At 44.9% G+C, this 19,144-nt stretch overlaps 1 protein-coding gene across 1 annotated transcript in view; it reads left to right on the top strand.

Moving 5' to 3' along the window:
- GRID1 (glutamate ionotropic receptor delta type subunit 1) overlaps positions 1-19,144 on the top strand; it is a gene marked incomplete at both ends in the record, with an annotated part of 769,462 nt that overhangs the window by 512,795 nt on the left and 237,523 nt on the right. Inside the window, 2 exons of the mRNA XM_080695056.1 lie at positions 9,348-9,509; positions 10,829-10,948. Coding sequence (XP_080551182.1) covers positions 9,348-9,509; positions 10,829-10,948 — 282 coding nt within the window. The remainder of the gene's footprint in view (positions 1-9,347; positions 9,510-10,828; positions 10,949-19,144) is intronic.

Below are 19,144 nucleotides of genomic sequence, written 5' to 3'. Positions count from 1 at the left end.
GCTACTAAAGTGTTTCAACCCCCTCTCCTGTCCCCATACATCCCCCTTCCTTTAGTGCTTTCTGTCTTCCTCTCTGGCTACAAGGTTTTTGTCAATCTGTCAGGAGAAGTCTTTCCTCTGGAGTGTTCTCAGTCCCCCATACCCCTGTTACCTTGGGTTTTATGTCATTTCCAATGCTTTACTTGACCCTAGTGACCCAGACAGGTGTGCTCGACAGAGAGAGAGGGGGAGCCTTTGTCTGACAAGCATGCAGGTGCTCTTTTTGTGTGCTTCAAGTTGTCATCTGGCTACAGGTGGCTGTGTGTGGGTTGGGAGCTGAAGAAACCGGGTGTGGACACATGGCCCTTTCCATCCTGCACATCATCCCCGCAGATTCAGCAATGAGCAGAGCCCCCTGTGTCTCTTTTGCCCTCTGCTGCCATCTGCTCTACCCTCAGGCCTGGCTGTGGTGGCCTCTCTCAGGGCAGGTGGACTGGCAGGAGTTTGGCTCAGAGGACTCACCTAGGGATGGCTCCTCAAGCTGTGGCATCTGGATGTCAGCTTTTCCTCCCAGCTGGACCCTCTGTTGCTGCTTCTCTGATGTTGCTGGCCAACTGGAGCCTGTCTAAGGATCCGGTCAGAGGTCAGCGCCCGCTGTTTGCCTCTCTGTGATGTTTCCCTGACCATTCCATTTTGCTTGATTAATGACAGAGGGAAGAGAATCCCTCTTTAGAAAAACCCTGGAGGAAATGCAGACTCTCAGAATGAAAATGTTTCCCGCATTTGCAGCTTTGGCGTGAGAGGCAGCTGGCCTGTGTGGCCCTGACCCGTTCATCTTCCTTGGACTTCAAAGATAATTCTTATGTAGATACACAATCCCTGAGCCCCTAGGGGATGACAGAGAAGTAGCTGGAGCAGCTCTATAAGTCTTGGCTCGATTTACTAAGGAGAAGAGGAGCACCAAGCAACAGGATGCAGAAGGTCTGGCTGGGTACCAGGTGCAACTCCCCAGGGGCCTCTTCCTTCTGGTCAGATGAGGGTGCACAGAGGTCTTAGCCTGCTGACATCCATATGGTTCGGCACAATTCTTATATTTCACTACCCTGGATCTAACCCCACTTTAGCAAGGAAGTAGGACATCTGGGCTTCCAACAGGGCCACCTCTAGCCTGCTTGTCTTTCTCTAGGTGGGAAGGGAAATTGACTCCTTGCTAGTTTCAACAGGACAAGGAATCCCCACCCTCACAAGTCCTTGCTATGAGATGAATCCTGTGTCCCCTCAAATTAATATGTTAAAAACTCATTCCCAAGGTGACAGCATTTGGAGATAGGGCCACTGGGATCAGATTAGGTAACAAAGGTGGAGCCCTGGTGAACAGGATTACAACCCTTTTTAAGAGACTGAAGAGACTGGTGCTTCTCTCTTGCACTAGCTAAGGGCACAGCAAAAAGGACTCATCTGTGGCCCAGAAAACTGGCCCTTGGAGACACTGACTCTGCCAGAGCCCTGACCTTGGACACCTAGGCTCTGGCACTGTGATAAATCAGTTGATACTGTTTATAAGCCACATAGCCTGTGGTATTCTGCTGTAGGAGCCTGAGCAAAGCAGCATCCAAGTCCCAAAGATTCCTGTTGCATGCACACAGTGAGGGCAGGATGCTTACAGTTGCATAAACAGCCTCAAATGTTCCAAGTCCCCTCCTGCTGAGGAACGTTCAGTGTTTCCAAACATACTCCCCATACCCTGGTGTGCCACCCTCTGTCCACCTTGCTGGCCTCCTTTTCTTTATCTTTCCTCCTTTTTTTTTTTTTTTTTTTTTTTTGGTGGTATCGAGGTTCCTGGAAACCCTTCTACCTCCAGGCTACACTCCCAAACCTGTATTTTTTTATATTTTTATTTGGAAACAGGGTCTCTTAACTAAGTGAGGCTGGCTTCGAACCTGTGTGATCCTCCTGTCTCCACCTCCCAAGCATGGGGATTACAAGCGTGTGCCACCATGCCCAGCTTCTCCATTTTTTTCCTTTGATTGTTGACTCTTAAGCACATTATCCTTATTTTCTCATGAAGATCAATTTAACATTCGTACTGGTGGGCTTTGTTCCTGCTGACACAAGGTATGTTCCTAAATAAAATGTAATTACTGACATAATGGGATTCTGATGCTAATTCTTAAAAAAAGTTTTTTTTTTTCATCCTTGGACCTTAGTCAAATTTGTGGGACTGGTCCCCAGCTCTCCAACAGCCAAGTGTGACCACCTGAGTTTCTCAAGATCTGCCAGCCACTGAGAGTCAGTGGCTTAGTTCTCTCTTCTGCTTCCCAAAGACGTGACCTATCTTTCCTGTTTCCTTTCTGAGGACTCATCTTCTGAGGGTAACTGAAATGAGAAATTTCTGCCTTGCTGGAAATATTATAGAGATGTAAACCTTTGGGTTCTGAGTGGAGATAAGGAATTCCACATGGAGTCTATCTGAGCAGAGCTCTTACACTTTTTCCTAGCATGGTCTCTATCCACCATCATCCATCTTCTAAGAAAAGGTAACCTCCATCTCTTTACTTGGTATTTGCTTCTAAGAATAGGTCTCATTAATTCCAAGAATACATATTTAAGCACTTATGATGCACCAGTGCTTGATTTATATTTCGAAAATATCCTCACAAATTTCTAAACATTGGGATTTTTTTTATTTTGTAGGGTGTCTTAATGAGGGTGAAGGCCATGTCTAGGTACCAGAGACCTGGGAGCATGATGGGTCTAAGGCAGGGGTGAGAGGCAAGACTTACTAGGAAGAAGGCAGGAGAGGAGGGCATTGCCATTGGAGATGCCACGTGGTGAGATGTGTGTCTCAGAAAGATGACTGTGCAGGGTGAAAAGGCTCCCAGGGCTGTGAGACAAGGTGACTTGCATTTACCCTCTCCCAGGGTAGAAATAAGGGTGCTTGAACAATGCTGTGGCATGGGAGGTGATCATTTGGAGAGGACATCAGGGAGGCTTTCCCAAGACTGCTGGCCCTGAGCCTGGGGAGAGTACAGAGTTTCAGGGTGCTGCCTACACATGCTAGACTGCAGCTGACCCCTGTTTCAGCATCTTTCTGCCTGCCTCTCCTAAGTTCCCTGCACACCTGGGTAGTCTTGTTGAGGTATCAGATATGCCATATTCTCCATGGCTGAGTCAGCCCAGAAGTGCAAATATCTGGCCTTTGACCTCTATGGGCCATCCTGATTCCTTCTCAGAAAGCTGATCAGGGTACTATAGAGCTCCTCCACTTTCAGCTACAAATACTTTGGACTCTCTTGTATTGGTTCTTTTATATAACATCCCAGGGAGAGAGAAATAGCCTTTCCCTCAAAGGATAGCTCTGTAAGACCTCAGGGCATGTAGCCCTAAAAGGGCTGATACAGATCCTGGGAGCTAAGCCCACAATGATGGTGCTGCTGAATCTGGGGGGAGGCCAGAGATATGTGCCCAGGTGCCCCGTGAGAAGATTTCAGGTGAGGTTGGAGGTTAACAGTTTTGCTCAATCTTTTGACCCACAAGCTGTAGAAGCCAGACTTGTCCCCTCTGTGTATTTGAAAAAAATAATATTTTTTTGCAGAACTGAGGATGAAACCCAGGGACATTCAACCTCTGAGCTACACACTCAGCCCTACTTTTCATTATTTATTTATGTATTTATGTATGTATGTATGTATGTATGTATTTATTTATTTATTTATTTATTTATTTATTTATTTATGTGGGTCTGGGGATGGAACCCAGGGGCATTTGACCTCCAAGCTACACCCCTTGCCCTAATTTTTTATTCTTTATGTTGAAACAGGATCTTACTAAGTTGTGGAGGGCCTCATGAAGGAGCTGAGGCTGTCTGTGAGCCATGATCCTCCTGTCTCTGCTTTCCAAATGCTGAGATTACAAGCATGCACCACCACTCTGGGATTACAAGTGTGCGCCATCATGCCCAGCTCTTATTATTTATTTTGATTTATTTTGAAACAGTCTCACTGAGTTGCAAAGGGCCTCACTAAGTAGCTGAGGCTGTCCACAAACCATGATCCTCCTGTCTCAGCCTTCTGAATGCTGAGATTACAAGCATGTACCACCACTCCCAGCTAGCATTTGAAAAACTTTGAGCACAGGGAGCCTTGGGAAAGAAGACAAGAGGTGCCAGCAAATACAAATCCTCATGTTATATGTGCCAGGTCTGTGCTGGGCTCCAATCACTGGGCGCCCCTGTACAAGCTCTCAGCTTACTATCTTGAAATCAGGACCCTGTTTGGGTGCTTTATCTGCCTCTTCCAATTCTTTCTGTCTCTGCTTCCTCTAAAAATTAAAATGCATGCAAATAGCTTAGGACAGCTTTGGTGCACAAGGGTATTAACATCTACATTTCACAGGGGCTTAAATCAGGGCTGCCACATCACACTTCTCCAGGGGTCCTGATCACAGTGTATTTTTATCATCATTGAGATAAATTTAAGAGCAATGTTACCTGGCTTGCTTAGCATTGCTCAGCAAGTGAATATTTAATCCACCTATTCACTGAACATTTATTGAGTGTGTGCTATATCCCAGCACTGCTGCAGACCCTAGGGGTCCAGCAATGAGCAGAGCTAGCTCAGGTCTTGATGAATCCAAAGCCCCTGCTAATCCTATTAGGCTAGCAGCCTGAGCTAGATACCAGTACCACAAAAGTTGTACTATATGATCATGAGTGAAAGAGAAGCATGGCCTTTATATCCAGGATGGCTATACAAGTCAGTGAGTCCTCCAGCTCTCTCCCCACCTGAGACAGAGTGCTCAGATTCCCATGAAGCCCTTGACCCTTTCCCGGATCTGTCTTTTCTCTGCCTCTGACCTGCTTCCCTCTGTACCCCTGACCTGTTTATAGGTCTGTTGCTTTGCAGCTGGGTTCTACACTGCCATAACCTTGGCCTTGAAACTTTGACTTCTCCTTTACTTCTAAATTTACCCTCATCTGGAATGCTTTCTTTGTTTCTGTCACTCTATCTTTCAGTATTCAGAGGGCTGCCAAGGCTCTGGGCTCCTGCTTACCTGGGGGAGAGGGGTTAACTCATGACTGTATTATCTGTGCTTCTTATTTTCCCTTTGCTGGTGAACTCTGTTCTGTGCCTTACCTTAGATGTGAGAGAGGGAGGCCCAGATTCCTTCAAGCTAGGTTTCCTTCTCCGCCCTGTGGTCTGTAGCTCCAGCCTGAGCTATTGGCCCTTCATGACCATGGGTGAGTGTCCTCTCTCCTTTCACATTTTTCCTCCTAGAACAGGTACTTGGCATAACCAAGTCTTGGCACATACCCTTAAATATTGCTTGAGAAAAGATTGCTCTTAAGTTTGCCAGGATCTGGAGAGGGCCTCAAGCATAAACTGTGACTTTACCATCTGCTCATGATCTTTTACCATAAAAATGATTTCTCCAGAGATCCAGTCTATAAGGACAAGGAATTTCCTGCCCTCTATATCCCCACTACTGAAATTTCAGCCACATCTGTTTTCAATAGACTAGGAGGCTCAAGTGAAGATGTTGAGGTTGGAGAGCAGATGGTGGATCCATAGATAAATACTGGAGTGTTAGCTTCTTCCCAAGGCAGAAGTAATTGAGACAGCATCTAACCATGAGAAAAGAGAAAAGTATAAGCAGAGTGGGTGGAAACAGCTCCAAGGGAGGGTGAAGAAAATGTTTTTAGTAGGCTATAAATGAGAAGCAAGTGAAGGAGACTCTCTTCCAAGTTAAAGTTGTAGGCAGTAAGTCTCTTTCCTGGTGTTTTCTATATTTTCTCTTGGTTATACATTATTAGTATGTACCCTCATAGCACAAGAGCTATCCATTCATCTTCCCACCTATACATTCACATTCCCACCTATACATTCACACACACACACACACACACACACACACACACACACACACACACACACACCAACCCAGGCATCTATTCACTCATCCACTCATCCATCCATCCATTCATCCATCCATCCATCCATTCCCTATCCATCCATCATATATTAATCCATCTCTCCATCCATCCATACATCCATCCATACATCCATACCTCCATCACCTGTCCACCCACACATCCACCTACCTATCTTTTCATCCATGAATTAATGCATATACTGTGCACTCCTTTATCAAATATTAAGTGCCAAGCCAATTGCCTTGATTGGTGATGGGGTCTACCAATAAGCACTTAAGAAGATGGTGAGGTAAATACATTTATGAAATGAGAGAAGCGATGCACTGGAGATAAAATGAGGGCATGGGGAAGGCAGCTCCATGCTTGGAAACACACATTGATTGCTTCAGCCTATTCCTTTGAACTGGAATGCATTCACCCTTCCAAGCAGAAACACTTGTGGGAGGAATGAGGGCTTTCTTTCACATTTCTGTGTCATATTCTGCTCTATCCTCTCCACTGCAGGCCTCTCTGCATTCATACATGTGCTGAGTACCTTAATTCATAGTGAATAGAAGTACCAGTGAGAGAAAGGGAAACTCTCTGGGGTGCTGGTCTGGGTCAGAACGGAGACAGAGCTGTGGGCTCTGCCCTGATAAATGAGAGCATGCATAGGTAGGGGTGGAGGTCGAAGGCTCTTAAGTGATTAAATAGCAACAGCCATGAGTGGGTGACTGGGAGTTCCATGAATGTCTCGAGAAGAGAAATCTTTACAGCATCAAGGGCTCTAAGCATTTCTAAAAGGATAACTATTTTAGAAACAACAACAACAACAACAACAACAATAACCCAAGTCAATTCTCTAGTGGCTTACATTCTCTTCTAGTAACATTTCCATTATGGGTTTGTATTCCAGAGGGGAAACCATGTGAAATCAATGTTGCAGTATTGGGGGCTCTGGAGGGCTGAGGAGCTGGCAGGAATTGGGAATGGATTAGCCTTGCTCAGTGAGGGAATGCTCTCCCAGGTGCCTGGGGGCCAGAGTCACAGTTCTTTCATGGTGTTCTCTGTGGGGAAGGAGTGGACAACTCTACCTCTTCTGTCAGGTAAGCATCTGTGTGCCGCAGGAATTTGAGATGGGTCAGCCCAGGTCCTGATGACTGCTTGCCTTATGTGAGATCCTTGTTTTGGTCAACAGCAGTCATTCACACACAGTCCTGCCACCTCTGATATATCTGTAAGCCTCCATCTACTTCTCACTTTGACTGTGTGGAACGGGACAGAGCTCATGGTGGTCACAACAAAGACACAGGACTAGGGCAGTCAGAACAGGATGCTTTGGCAAGGCCCGTTTATTGGAGATGCCTACAGGAGAAGTGGTCGGCTCTACTCAGATGTGTCATGGTGGTAACAATGCTTGAGTGCTAGCGTGAGCTGTTAGATAGTAGGAACGTAGATAAAGTTTTTGGTGCCCTCTACCTCCTCCCCTTGATCCACCTTTGACTCAGCTTCATTTGCATGTAAGGAGGCTTCTTACCACCTTATTTCTTGCCCAAGCCTCTGCTTCTGAGGTTCCTGGACTAAGATGGGCAAGAAGCACAAAGTACAGGCAGAGAACAAGTAGGGGTGCAGAAGAATAGGGGAAGGTGTGAGGTGAGGTTGGGGTATCAGGGGCTCTTCCTGCAGCCCCAGCAGCCTATTTGATCTCCTCAGGTATCCTGCAAGGCCAGCCCATTCTCCTATTTCTATACAGTGATGTTTTTCTGGAATATTTTTAGCAGGCTACTTGCTGCTTGGGTGTGCAGAGAATGGTCCCCTTGACCCACTTTGCCTGACTGTTGTCTGCACCACAGTCATCAGCAGGGGGCCCTAAACCTGACTGAAGGTGACTGTTGCCTCTCCCTCACTCCACTTCCTTCTCCTCCTCTGCTTTGCTCTTTGATACCCTCTTAGAGACTAGGGTAATGTGAGGGAGACATCTGAAAATAGGGCTGCGTTCTTCTCTGCAGAGTTCTTGCAAGATTTTTGACAGAGCACCTGCTGGGCTTCCTGCTCATCCAAATAAGGGACTTTTTATATACAAAGGTTTGAACTCAGGGGCATTGTACCTCTGAGCTATACCCCCAGCCTATATCTATCTATCTATCTATCTATCTATCTATCTATCTATCTATCATCTATCTAATCTATCATCTATCTATCTATCTATAATTTTGAAACAGGCAGGGTTTTACTATATATTGCTGACAGTCTCACCAAGTTGCTGAGACTGACTTCCAACCTGTGAGACTCCTGTTGTGGCCTCCCAAGTACCAGGTTTACAGGCATGCATTACCACATTCAGTTCAGATTAGGTTGATTAATCACAGTCAGAAGAGTGAGGCATACCTATCCCTCTCCTGGATCTCACAGGCAGATTGGCTCCCAAGCAGCATTGCTGCTGTTCACACTGCCACTCAGCTCTTCCCCATGGCTTCACTCTTGAGAGCTCTGAGATGAGGCTGTAACTCCTTGCGGTCTAGCTTCACTGTGGTAGCTAGCCAAAGGGGTCATAGTTGCAAATCCCAAATGTGTCCCCTCAGGTGGCAGTGACTACTGCATAGTCAGCACTGGAATCTCTGCCACGTGTTTCCACCTTCATTACTGGTACATTGTCATTCAAGCCACCAGACCCCCCGGGCCCATCAGTGACTGAGTGGCCCTTCTGAGGCCCATGGCTGATCTCTAGCTCAGTCCTACCAGTGGTGTCCTCTTCCCTAAAGTTGTTTCTGTTGCTTCTCTTGAGATGTCCCATAAGGTCCTGCATGTCTCTAGCCCTGCCTCCTCCTTGCTCCTGCCTTGACCCTATTGCAGTTGATACAGACATATTGAAGAATTTTCAGCTTTTCTTATGTGGCCCATGGGCTAAAATCAGCACATTGCCTGCTTTAATAAACAATGTTTTATTAATGCATGATTGAAACCATTTGTTATTATATTATCTATGGCTGCTTTCAGAATTGAACCACAGCAAGAGTGACCAGAGGGCTTTTGAGGACTAAAGTCTTTACTGTTTGCTCCCTTAGAGAGAACTCTGGTAGATCCTGTGCTAACTATCCTTTTTTACCTTCATACCTTTGCAAATGCATGCCATCTTTTATGCTAGGAATCCTTCTACACTGAACTTCCTGCACATCCTTCTGTCCATCCTTTGCTATCTGAGCAGTTTACTTGCCTGCTGGCAGATCTCCATCGTGATAGTGATCATACCGGTTCTCCTTGTTGATTTATGGGTCCACCTCCCACTCTCATATCTGGCTGGGTCACTGAATGGGCACCAGGAAGCCAGAGGCTCATGGCATAGAGATTGGGCAGCACATCTTAGAGTTGCACCCTATGGCAACCCAGCTTTCTGCTAGCTTCTCCTCTCCCTGGAAATGAGCCAGTGGAGGGAGTTTCACTGGCCTTGTCTTTGCAGATCTCCAACCTGTACCTGTACGACAGTGTTCTGATGCTGGCCAACGCCTTCCACAGGAAGCTGGAGGACCGGAAGTGGCACAGCATGGCGAGCCTCAACTGCATACGGAAGTCGACCAAGCCATGGAATGGAGGGAGGTCCATGCTGGACACGATTAAGAAGGTGTGTGAAGGGCCCAGGCTAGAGGCAGGCCTCTTTTTTCACCCACACTCTACCTACCCAGCAGCCGGCTCGAGCTGTGGGACTCTCAGTCCCTATGCAGGCTACTCTTTGTCATTCCTCCTGTTTTTACATTTGAAAGCTGGACAAGCTGTGTTTCATGGATATGTGTTATTATCATCTATTTTCATCCAAGGAAAATTGGCTTCATAAAGGTTAAATGATTTGCCCAAGGTCACAAGTAAGTAAAATATAAAGACATCTGCCTATCCTATGTCTGCCAGACCTGCCTCTATGCAGGCTGCTTCTCTCTAGAGGTGGTCTCAGTTGGCACCACCAGGTACCAATCAGATAGGACCTCATCTTGTGTGTGTGTGTGTGTGTGTGTGTGTGTGTGTGCATGTACATGTGCCCATGTGTGCACGTTGTGTACATATGCTTTGCATATCTGATGTGTCTTACCTGATGAGGGGTGGCAACATCTTAGAAGACTGGATTTAAAGTGAATCGGATAATCCATGGAAGACTTGTTAAAGTGAATTGGCTTTTAGAGGTTTCAAAAGAGCAGTTAGGGAAATCTATAGTGTTAGGAGTTTTAGTCACAATAAATTGTGCACAATTTCAATAGCAGTGAGCATGTTCTGGTGTTGGTTTGAATTTACTGCAGCCTAGAACAGAGTAGGGGCTCCTCCTGGACGAGCTCAGTCTCTAGGGACTTCCCTGCTTAGAGTCCACAAGAGATATAGCCACAGAAGACCCTGACCCCAGATTTGAAGAGAAAAGTGGGATCACCACAGCTCACTCAAATGCCTGCTGCTCCCATGGGGCCCACTGAGCCTCTGGAGAGAGGTATGGGCACTGTGGTACAGATATGACTAATGTCAGGCTAAAGCCAGGAGATGGGCATGATTTACCCAAGGTGGCAACGCCAGGGGTCATGTGATGCTGCTATTTGCTGCAACCTATAGCCTTAAGAGATGACTTTCATTGCCTTAGACTTCCCTCTTGAGTAGAGACAAAAGCTACCAGTCTTTAATCTCATGCACAGTGCCTGGCACAGAGCAGGAGCCATAAACTTATTCACTGCACAAATGTCAGGCACAAGCCTTAGGGATTTCCTCAAAAGCAAATAGCCTGAGAAGTATTGATCTTGCTTCTATACCCTAGGGCTGTCAATGAATAAGTCTTATTACAGCCTGACCATGATTTCTCCTCCTCCTGATTGCTCTTTTCATGATGACCACTTTCTTTTTTGGTAACTCCATCCTCTACCTCAGCCATATTTTTCTCACCTTCCAATGGTCTTTCCTCTTCTACTGTAGGGTCACATCACTGGGCTCACAGGAGTAATGGAGTTCCGGGAAGACAGCTCAAATCCCTACGTCCAGTTTGAAATTCTTGGCACAACCTATAGTGAAACCTTTGGCAAAGACATGCGGAAGGTAAGTCTCAGGGTCTTCACTTTTCAATGCTCCTGCTATGATGCCATGGAATACAGCCACCACCACAGGGCTCTACGTTCCCAGCCAGTGCTAACTGCCATTGGCATACCTTCTTCCAGTCAGTCTCTCTCTCTCTCTCTCTCTCTCTCTCTCTCTCTCTCTCTCTCTCTCTCTCTCCTGATGCTTCAATGGATGCTGATGCTCATGGAGCTTACTGGGGAAGAGGTACAAGAGATTTTCAGATGGGAAATGCCACTAGTGCAGTCTCCTGAGTCTAGTAGGATAACTGGGTCTGGTCCTGCTCCTTGGAATGGAGGAACTGCTTGGAGACTAGATGGGGTAATTTGTTTTTTCTGGAATAGTGAAGTCAGCCCAACTGTGGGGATGAGGGATGAGTATGAATTGTGGCTGGGGCTATAACAGAGGTGATAGCCAGAGTGTTCATCAGATCCAAGTCCATAAACAGAAAAATGAGCCAAAAGGAGGGTGGAGAGGAAGATTTGGAGCTCAATGCAGAGAAGCAAGAAGTTATCCCACAGAGGAATGGTTTGGGTTTCAAGGCAAGGTTTAGGTTTTTAGTTGATGTTGATGCAGTTGGTAAGCGTGGAGTGGATCTTTCCAGTCATACTTTGCCTTTTCTTCCTCCTTATGTGGGAATGGAAGACAAGGGGCTAAGGATAGCAGGAAAGTGGCCTTTCATCTAGAGTGGGGACTTTCAAAGTTAAGGCAGGATTATGAAGCCAAGTTGAATAGGTTGGTTGTCAATATGGCAAACCTTGGGTTGGAATAATTATCTAAATGGGAGATCTCAGTTGTGTTTACTGTGAGCCAGTGTAGAGTTGATGATAGGTATGCAGGTAAAAGGGCAGTAGCTGCTGCTCAGGCCTGGCCAACCCAGCTGGCTTGGATACATTCCCAGAAATGGCCTAGAGAGTTTGTTGGGGCCACAGATGGGTGTGTTCATGATATAAAGGGGTTGTAGGGACTCGGTTTTCCTGGGAAAAAGAATACAATATTTGCTGATTGCATGCACTGAGGTATAGGCTTATGTAATCACACACAAGCTCAAACACACACATACATTTCCGTATGCTCAAGAGGAAGATGTCTACTGATGACAGTGCTCTGGAGAGGTAGAACAGTCCCTCAGGTAATGAGTCCTCACTAGGGGCTAATATCCCTCAGCAAAGAGCCTGCTAGCCTGGCTTCTAGCCTTGGCTAGGGGCAGTAGAGAGGTAAGCTAAGGTCAAGTGAAGGGGCCATCTTTGTGTTGCTCTTGGAGGACTAGAGTAGGTAGAAGGACGCCTGTGGAGGCAGTGGAGGGAAGAAAGCTGCAAAGTAGGAGGGTGCAGGGCAGCATGGGTCCAAAGACTGGATGCCCAGGGAGAGGCTAGATGGCCTGGAGTCTCTGCACAATGGGAGAGTGGGGAACTTTTAGCCCATCTTGTGACAGAGGGTGGATTTATGAGCTGGTCATGGAAATTCTAGGTGGCTCAATATTTTGCTGTGATGCAATGGCCAACATGTGTCTTGATGACATTTTAGACCAGAGGTTTTATTGAGGAGCCATCTAAGAGTTTATGCCCACTCTGGGACACCCTGAATGGCCAGGGTGTGCTTGCAATATTTTAGGCTGTTGGGCTTGTTTTAGGATGATTGTTGGGGCTGCCTAAACTGTGAGACTTCATTGGGAACTGGGGATGGAATTGTCATCATTGATCTAAGTAATGACCACAAGAAAACTTGGTTTCTGTTGGGGTTTGCACTTGACAAGAGGAAACCAGGGCATGGAGCTTATTGAGTCACCATGGGGTGATGGAGATGGCAGAGTACAGGAAGCCACAGTACTCTTGGGTGCTTGCCTTCATCCTTAGGTGTTCCTCTGAGGGTGGTGACCATTAGGCCCTACCTGCTGGCTCCTTTTCTACCTCCCTCTCCCATATTTCAGTTTGGCTCTACCACCAAGGTCCCATCGTTGGCAGAATGTTGGCTGTGGGGTCCTCTCCTCCTCTCTGGCAGCCCATGCCCTACTGGCCTCTTCAGGTGCCTGAGATAAGGGGAGACACTCTTTCCTCCACTTCCGGTTTGAGATGTCTGGGTCATCCCTGTTGCCAAGGCAACACTCCTCAAAAATCCTGAAGCCAATGGGAGCTGGAATCTCTCAGTATAAGGAGCTTCTGAAGAGGAGGCTTGGATGCAATTGAGTTGGAAAGGGAGCTGATTTTCAAGTGGGCTTTCTTTTAAAATGGATCCTTTTGTCATTTTAAAATCTGCCCTTAATAACTACATATCCCAGTTGTTATCTGTCTGCCTAGCAGCTTATCTCTGGTAAGGAGAAGTTATCTGGAAGGCAGATAATGGGATTTACCATAACAAATGTTTGTTATTCGGGCCCAGGGTGCATTAAAGTGAGATCTGAGGGGCTTCCAGTGAAGCCAGGACAGGGGATTATTACAAGGAGTCACCCATATAGGGCAGTATTTGAAGGCAGGACTGAACTGCAGTTTCCTGGTGGAAATGCTGGGGATGAAATGAGGGATAGTGAGATTTGAGAAAATAATTAATTGAGGGTGCACTGAAGATTTGATGGTAGAACTAGGGTCCTGAGCCATGCAAATTCTTCACTAAGATTAGCCATCCATCAGCGTAGTCCCCCCTGGATGCCAGCTCTCCTGTCATGCACCATACAGAGCTGCAAGGGAATCCAGTCAGAAAGATTCCTGAGTGCCATAGTGCTAAGAAGGGTCAGAGGTTCCCTGCAAAGATGATAAAACATCATATATATTTAAACAGAAAAACAACAGCAAATAAAATGGAATAAAACCCCAGTAGTTTGTTGAAGATTAAAACTAAGAGGGATCATTTAAATTAGGGAGCAAATGGTTATTTTTCTTAAGTTAAATACCCTGGAGGAAAATCTTAGGGAGGCTGAGTCACCCAGACATTTTAGATTAAGTGGTATCAAGAGAGGGTGGATTCCTCAGTCCCTGCATAGGAGGGAGGAGTGGGTGATCGCCTTTCACTGCAGGGTGCTGGACAAATACTAATTAAATTATCTCATCCAGGAAACGCGTTCTTGTTGAGAAAGCACTGGATGACAAAATCAAAGGTCTATGTCGCTGGCTTGCTGTGTAACTCCAGGCAAACTATTAATCGTCTCTGTATTGTACTTGGAGCTGTCTGGCATGGGTCTACCACCAGGACCAGTGTTTGCTGGGAAGTCACTTCCAGTCCCTGGCGTTAAATATTTGCTTTGAAGGGGTCCTTCCTTACCTCATCCTATTGGAGACATGATTATTTCAGGCCTCAGAACTACTAGAACTCCACATCTCCTTCATTTTATTTTATTTTGCTCAGTCAGGAATGTCCAATAAACATATTTATGCAATGTCTCATAATGCTCATGACTTTAACTGGGACAGAACTTCTGTAGGCCACTTATCATCAAGTTTCCCAAGGTGAGGGTGTGTGGGAAGGTCTTTGGTGCAGGACAAGAGAGAGAACAGCAGGAACTACTGAGAACTTACTGTGTACAAACTCATTGACTCTGGGGTCCTTGTGTCACTTCTGGTTCTGTGTACCCTGAATTTTTATAGTCACTTTTTTTTACTCTGAACTATCCCCAAATGGGAGATGCAGAAAGTGTGATCCTTCTATGGAATACAGGGGTCAGTGGGAGCAATTATCCTGTGCAGCACTGGGCTGGGAGAATGCTCCACGTGGCCTGGGCATTCCTCTGTGCATATCTATCTGTTATCCACTGGCGCCGAGAGGCACAGCCCTCCTGTCTCACTGTGTCCTGGACCATGGCTCCTTATCTCAGTGGACAGAGGGAGGAGAATATATTGTGCAGCACCAAGTGGGTGTAGTAGGGGTCACTAGTCTTCCCATGCTCCCGCAGTGCTAAGCCCCTCTTGTGTGCCTGTGAGCAGATGGTCATGCTTTATAAAAACCACAGCTGGGAAGGTGCTAGGAACCTCTGATGAGGTTTCATTTATGGGCCCGATTTGGTGTTGGAGTGATTCATGGGAGAAAGAAAACATAGTTGTTCCCATTCTCTACCCAAAACCAAGCATGACTTGATGACTTGCCTGCATTATGACACCAGGATCAGCCCTCAGGAGACTGACCTGTTTGCTGATTTTGCCTCCCTTCTCTGTCCTAATAACATTGGTGCAGGGGGGTTAATTTCTTTCACTAACCAGCAAAATCCTGGGAAAATCGCCAACTGCCTGTGGGCCCTTTGAACCTCATTTACCATGGGGGGTATCTACCTGATTCACTGGCTCAGTGGAGGGCAGCAAGTTTCCTCAGGAAGGAGGGTGGGGGAGTGGTTGGAGCATACAGTGAGCCTGTGGGTTTGTTTTATGCCTTGCATCTCAGAATTAAGGAGACCCTCATGCTGCATGAGAGAGCATGGCTGTTTTCTACTCCTTTCTGACCAGGATTGAATTAGAGCCAAGAGGGGCTGAGGACCTATTTCATCTGGTGGCACTCAAGCTTTTCTTTAACCCTGTGAAGTCCAATCAATCAGGATCTTACTGGAACCCAAGTATATTAAGCAGCTGTAGACACACATAAGTAGGGATTTGGAGTAGGGAACCCTGAGGAGTCCTTCATATCTACTCCTGTCCCCAGTGTCTATGGTTTTCTGCACAACTCCATTTGGAGGCCCAGAGACTGAAGAGATTTGGTTATATAGCCCCAACAGTACATAGCTTTGTTAGGATTTGAAGATTGTGCATGCATGTGTGCATGAGAGTGTGTGTATGCATGTGAATGTGTGTTTATGTGTCTGGCAGGGGACCTTTCTGAATTTGAGACAATGCAGTTCTGTGACTCCCTCCCTCCCTCGCCCTAGCCCACTGTGCACTCCAATCTCCCCCTCTACCCCTGAGCCAGCATTAATGAGTTCTGGTCCTTTGCATTGGCCTGGATCCTGCTGACCTGAGGTTCCACATTGCATTTGGCTCAGCATCCCCATTCTAAGCAATTATCCAGGGAAATGGGAGTGTGCTATTCTCCTTTGCTAGTTTCAGATGCATCTTCTATCTTTTCTGGCAATTTTGATTCTTCATAAATGCTGGCTTTGGATAGGAATCAAATGCCCCTTTGATGTCATGTCTCTGAAAGGACCTCATAGCTGCTGATTCACAGGGTAATAATTGCTCATCTTGCAGTGAGTGTTCATGCCGTGGGGCCCCAGTCCTCTCTGTGTTTGGGAGTACATAATCAATATTCTCGCCTAGGCCTGCTACACTGCCTTACAAATTGTCTCACCTTGTCTCCCTTCAGAAGTTTTGAGTGGTGAGTCCGCTCTGAAAAGGCACATGGCAGACAAGCTAGCTCTGGTGATGGAAGCAGAAGCTGCTTTTACCTTGAGGCTCCAGCAGTAGGTCCAGGATCCAGCAGAGAGGGAGAAACTTTGGGTGTAGGTGGGTTGAGGGATCCAGCCAGAATGTAGTGCAGCATCTCTACTGAGCTACTGTCCTAGAGACTCCCGGCTGTGCACAGTGAGCTGCAGAACAAAAATAAACTTCAGTGTCTTCATGGATTAACATTCTTGCAGTGTATTTCCCAAGTACAATGTCAACCTTTTGGAACCCTTAAGCAAAAGAACTGCTTCTGAAAGGGCTCAGAATCTAAACAAACACTTCATTTGAGTAAAGGCATAAAAGAAAGATGCAATTAAGTATTTCATTTAAGTAACATTTCATCAATGCATGCTCATTTAGGAAAGAATGGTTAGAAAATCCAGATAAATAAAATGATGAGTAGAAAAAGTCAGCTGTAATTCCTGAACCAATAGATAAATACTGGTCTCATTTCTGGTGTGTGTTTCTTTATGTTTTTTTCCTCCTTCCATACATAGAGATAGTGACATGTATATTTATCAAGTTGCTATTTATTGCATACACATTTTATATCCTGACTTTCTCACTTAGTTCTATATTGAGCCTATTGGCTCATTTCCTTAATTATTCTTTACAACCATGATTTTTTAATGGAAGTACATTACTCAACTTACTCTTCTTTTATGATGAATGTTTATGGGTTACCACCATAATATTATAGAAGTGTCATAATGAACATCCAAAATATATACAATTTTAATTTACATTTACACTTATAGATGTAAATTAAACCGGATACATTTTTAAAGAAGTGGATTTACTAAACCAAAGATAATAATTCTTTTGATGTATTGATTCATATTTTCAAATTGATTATAGAAAGGCCTAATAATTTTTACATCAGAGCATAGTATATGGAAGTCTGTTACATGGTAAGCTCAAAAAACTGATTGATACATTAAACATGTTTGCTAACTTAGTAGAAATACATAATATAATGTTGCTAAATTTTTATTTTTGTGATATTGTGCATTTAAAATATAATCATTAATAATTTGTATTCACATTTGATAAATTATATCTTCAGTTCTTTGCACATTTATATTGAGGATGGAATTTTCCTTGTTAACCCACAAAACTTCTTTCAGAAGGGAATTAGTAGTTATTTGTGTCCAATGATTTGTCCCAATAAACTGCCTTTAAATAAAAAATATCTTCACAAAGACAAATAACATTTTATGTGACTAAATATGTAGATTTTTCATTTGCAGTGTTTTTTCATGTTTGTAATTTTTAGGAAGTCATATTCAGTTTGCACAATAGATACTATTTACCTATACTTTCCTCTAGTTATTCTTATTGTTTTTCTTTCAATAAAATCTGCCATTTACCTGAGATGGATTGGGATGATCACCCCTAGTGATCTGGTGGCCTAACTTTTACATTTTTTATTAAACCATTCCCACCTTCATTTATACAGTAAACCTTCCTTCCCCCATTGATTTGAATGTCACATCTTACCCTATGCTATTGTAAATTTTCCATATCTCTGCGTCATTTCTTATTTGAATTCTTAGTCTTTTTGCTCTTTTTTTTCTCTCAAATTAAATTTAATTTGTTTATGGATGTTATTGCAATGTGCTTCTCTGCAGGTAACAAAGTGCCCATCCCAAGTGGACTAAACAATAAGGAAGGCGTCATCTCACATTGAAAGTGACCTGGAGCCAAGCTAGCTCCAGGCTTGGCCAGCTCAGATGTTCTGTGCTCAGATCAAAGGCTCAGGTCTTTTTCATCTTTCTGTTTGACCATGCTCAAGGCATCATCTTACTTTCTTTTAGAGTTTCAGGACAGAGGTGCCAGTTCCAACAGACAGACTGTGGACACCGCAGCATGTGGAGGGTTGTTCTTTTCCTGCGTGTGTCTCGTTTTCACCAGTGAGCAGCGCTTTCCAAGGAGTTGGCCCTGGCTTCCCTTTCTTGGCCATGAGCATTTTTCTTTTTCCATGATTACAGATGGGGTTTTCCAGGCAGATGCAGAGATGATGTTGACATAGTTTCTTGCTCAGATGTTTGTGTTCAGTTAGTGTTAGGTTGTGATCCCTTCTTTATTAAGCAGACAAGGGATCACTCACTTTTGTACTTCTGCAGACAGAACTCTTGAGATTTGGAATGGATTGGGATGTTTGTTTCGGTGCAACTGTTTTTAATGTCTTGGAAAGTTTTTTTTTTCTTATTTCTTATTTCTTATTTATTTTCTTATTTCACGGAGTCCTTTTTAGTCATCTCTTCACTTCAACTGAAAATTTTGCCAAATTCATTACTTAAATGTCTTGATAATATTTGGAAATGGTGTAAAAATATCTATTAAAGTGTGCATTTAAAATATTCTCTTTTAGCTGGGCTGGTGGCGCATGCTTGTAACCCCCGCGCTTAGGAGGCTGAGACAGGAGGATTGCACAGTTTCGAAGCCAGTTCAGCTACTTAGGCTCTCGGCAACTTAGTGAGACCCTGTTTCCAAATAAAATATAAAATAGATCTGGGGGTATAGCACGGAGGTAGAAAGCCTTTGGGTTCCACCCCCAGTACCACACACACACACAAAATTCTCTTTTAGCCAGGTGTGGTGGCGCACGCTTGTAATCCTAGCATTTGGGAGGCTGAGACCATAGGATCACAGTTTGCAGACAGCCTCAGCTACTTAGTGAGGCCCTCTGCAACTGAGACCCTGTTTCAAAATAAAGAATAAAAAAATAGGGCAGGGGGTGTACCTCGAAGGTAGAATGCACCTGGGTTCCATCCCCAGACCTGCAAAAAAAAATAAAATAAAATAAAATATTCTCTTT

The sequence above is a fragment of the Muscardinus avellanarius genome (assembly GCF_963383645.1).
Source record: "Muscardinus avellanarius genome assembly, chromosome: 4".
Classification (NCBI taxonomy): Eukaryota; Metazoa; Chordata; class Mammalia; order Rodentia; family Gliridae; genus Muscardinus; species Muscardinus avellanarius.
This window is presented reverse-complemented; position numbering and strand designations above follow the sequence as displayed.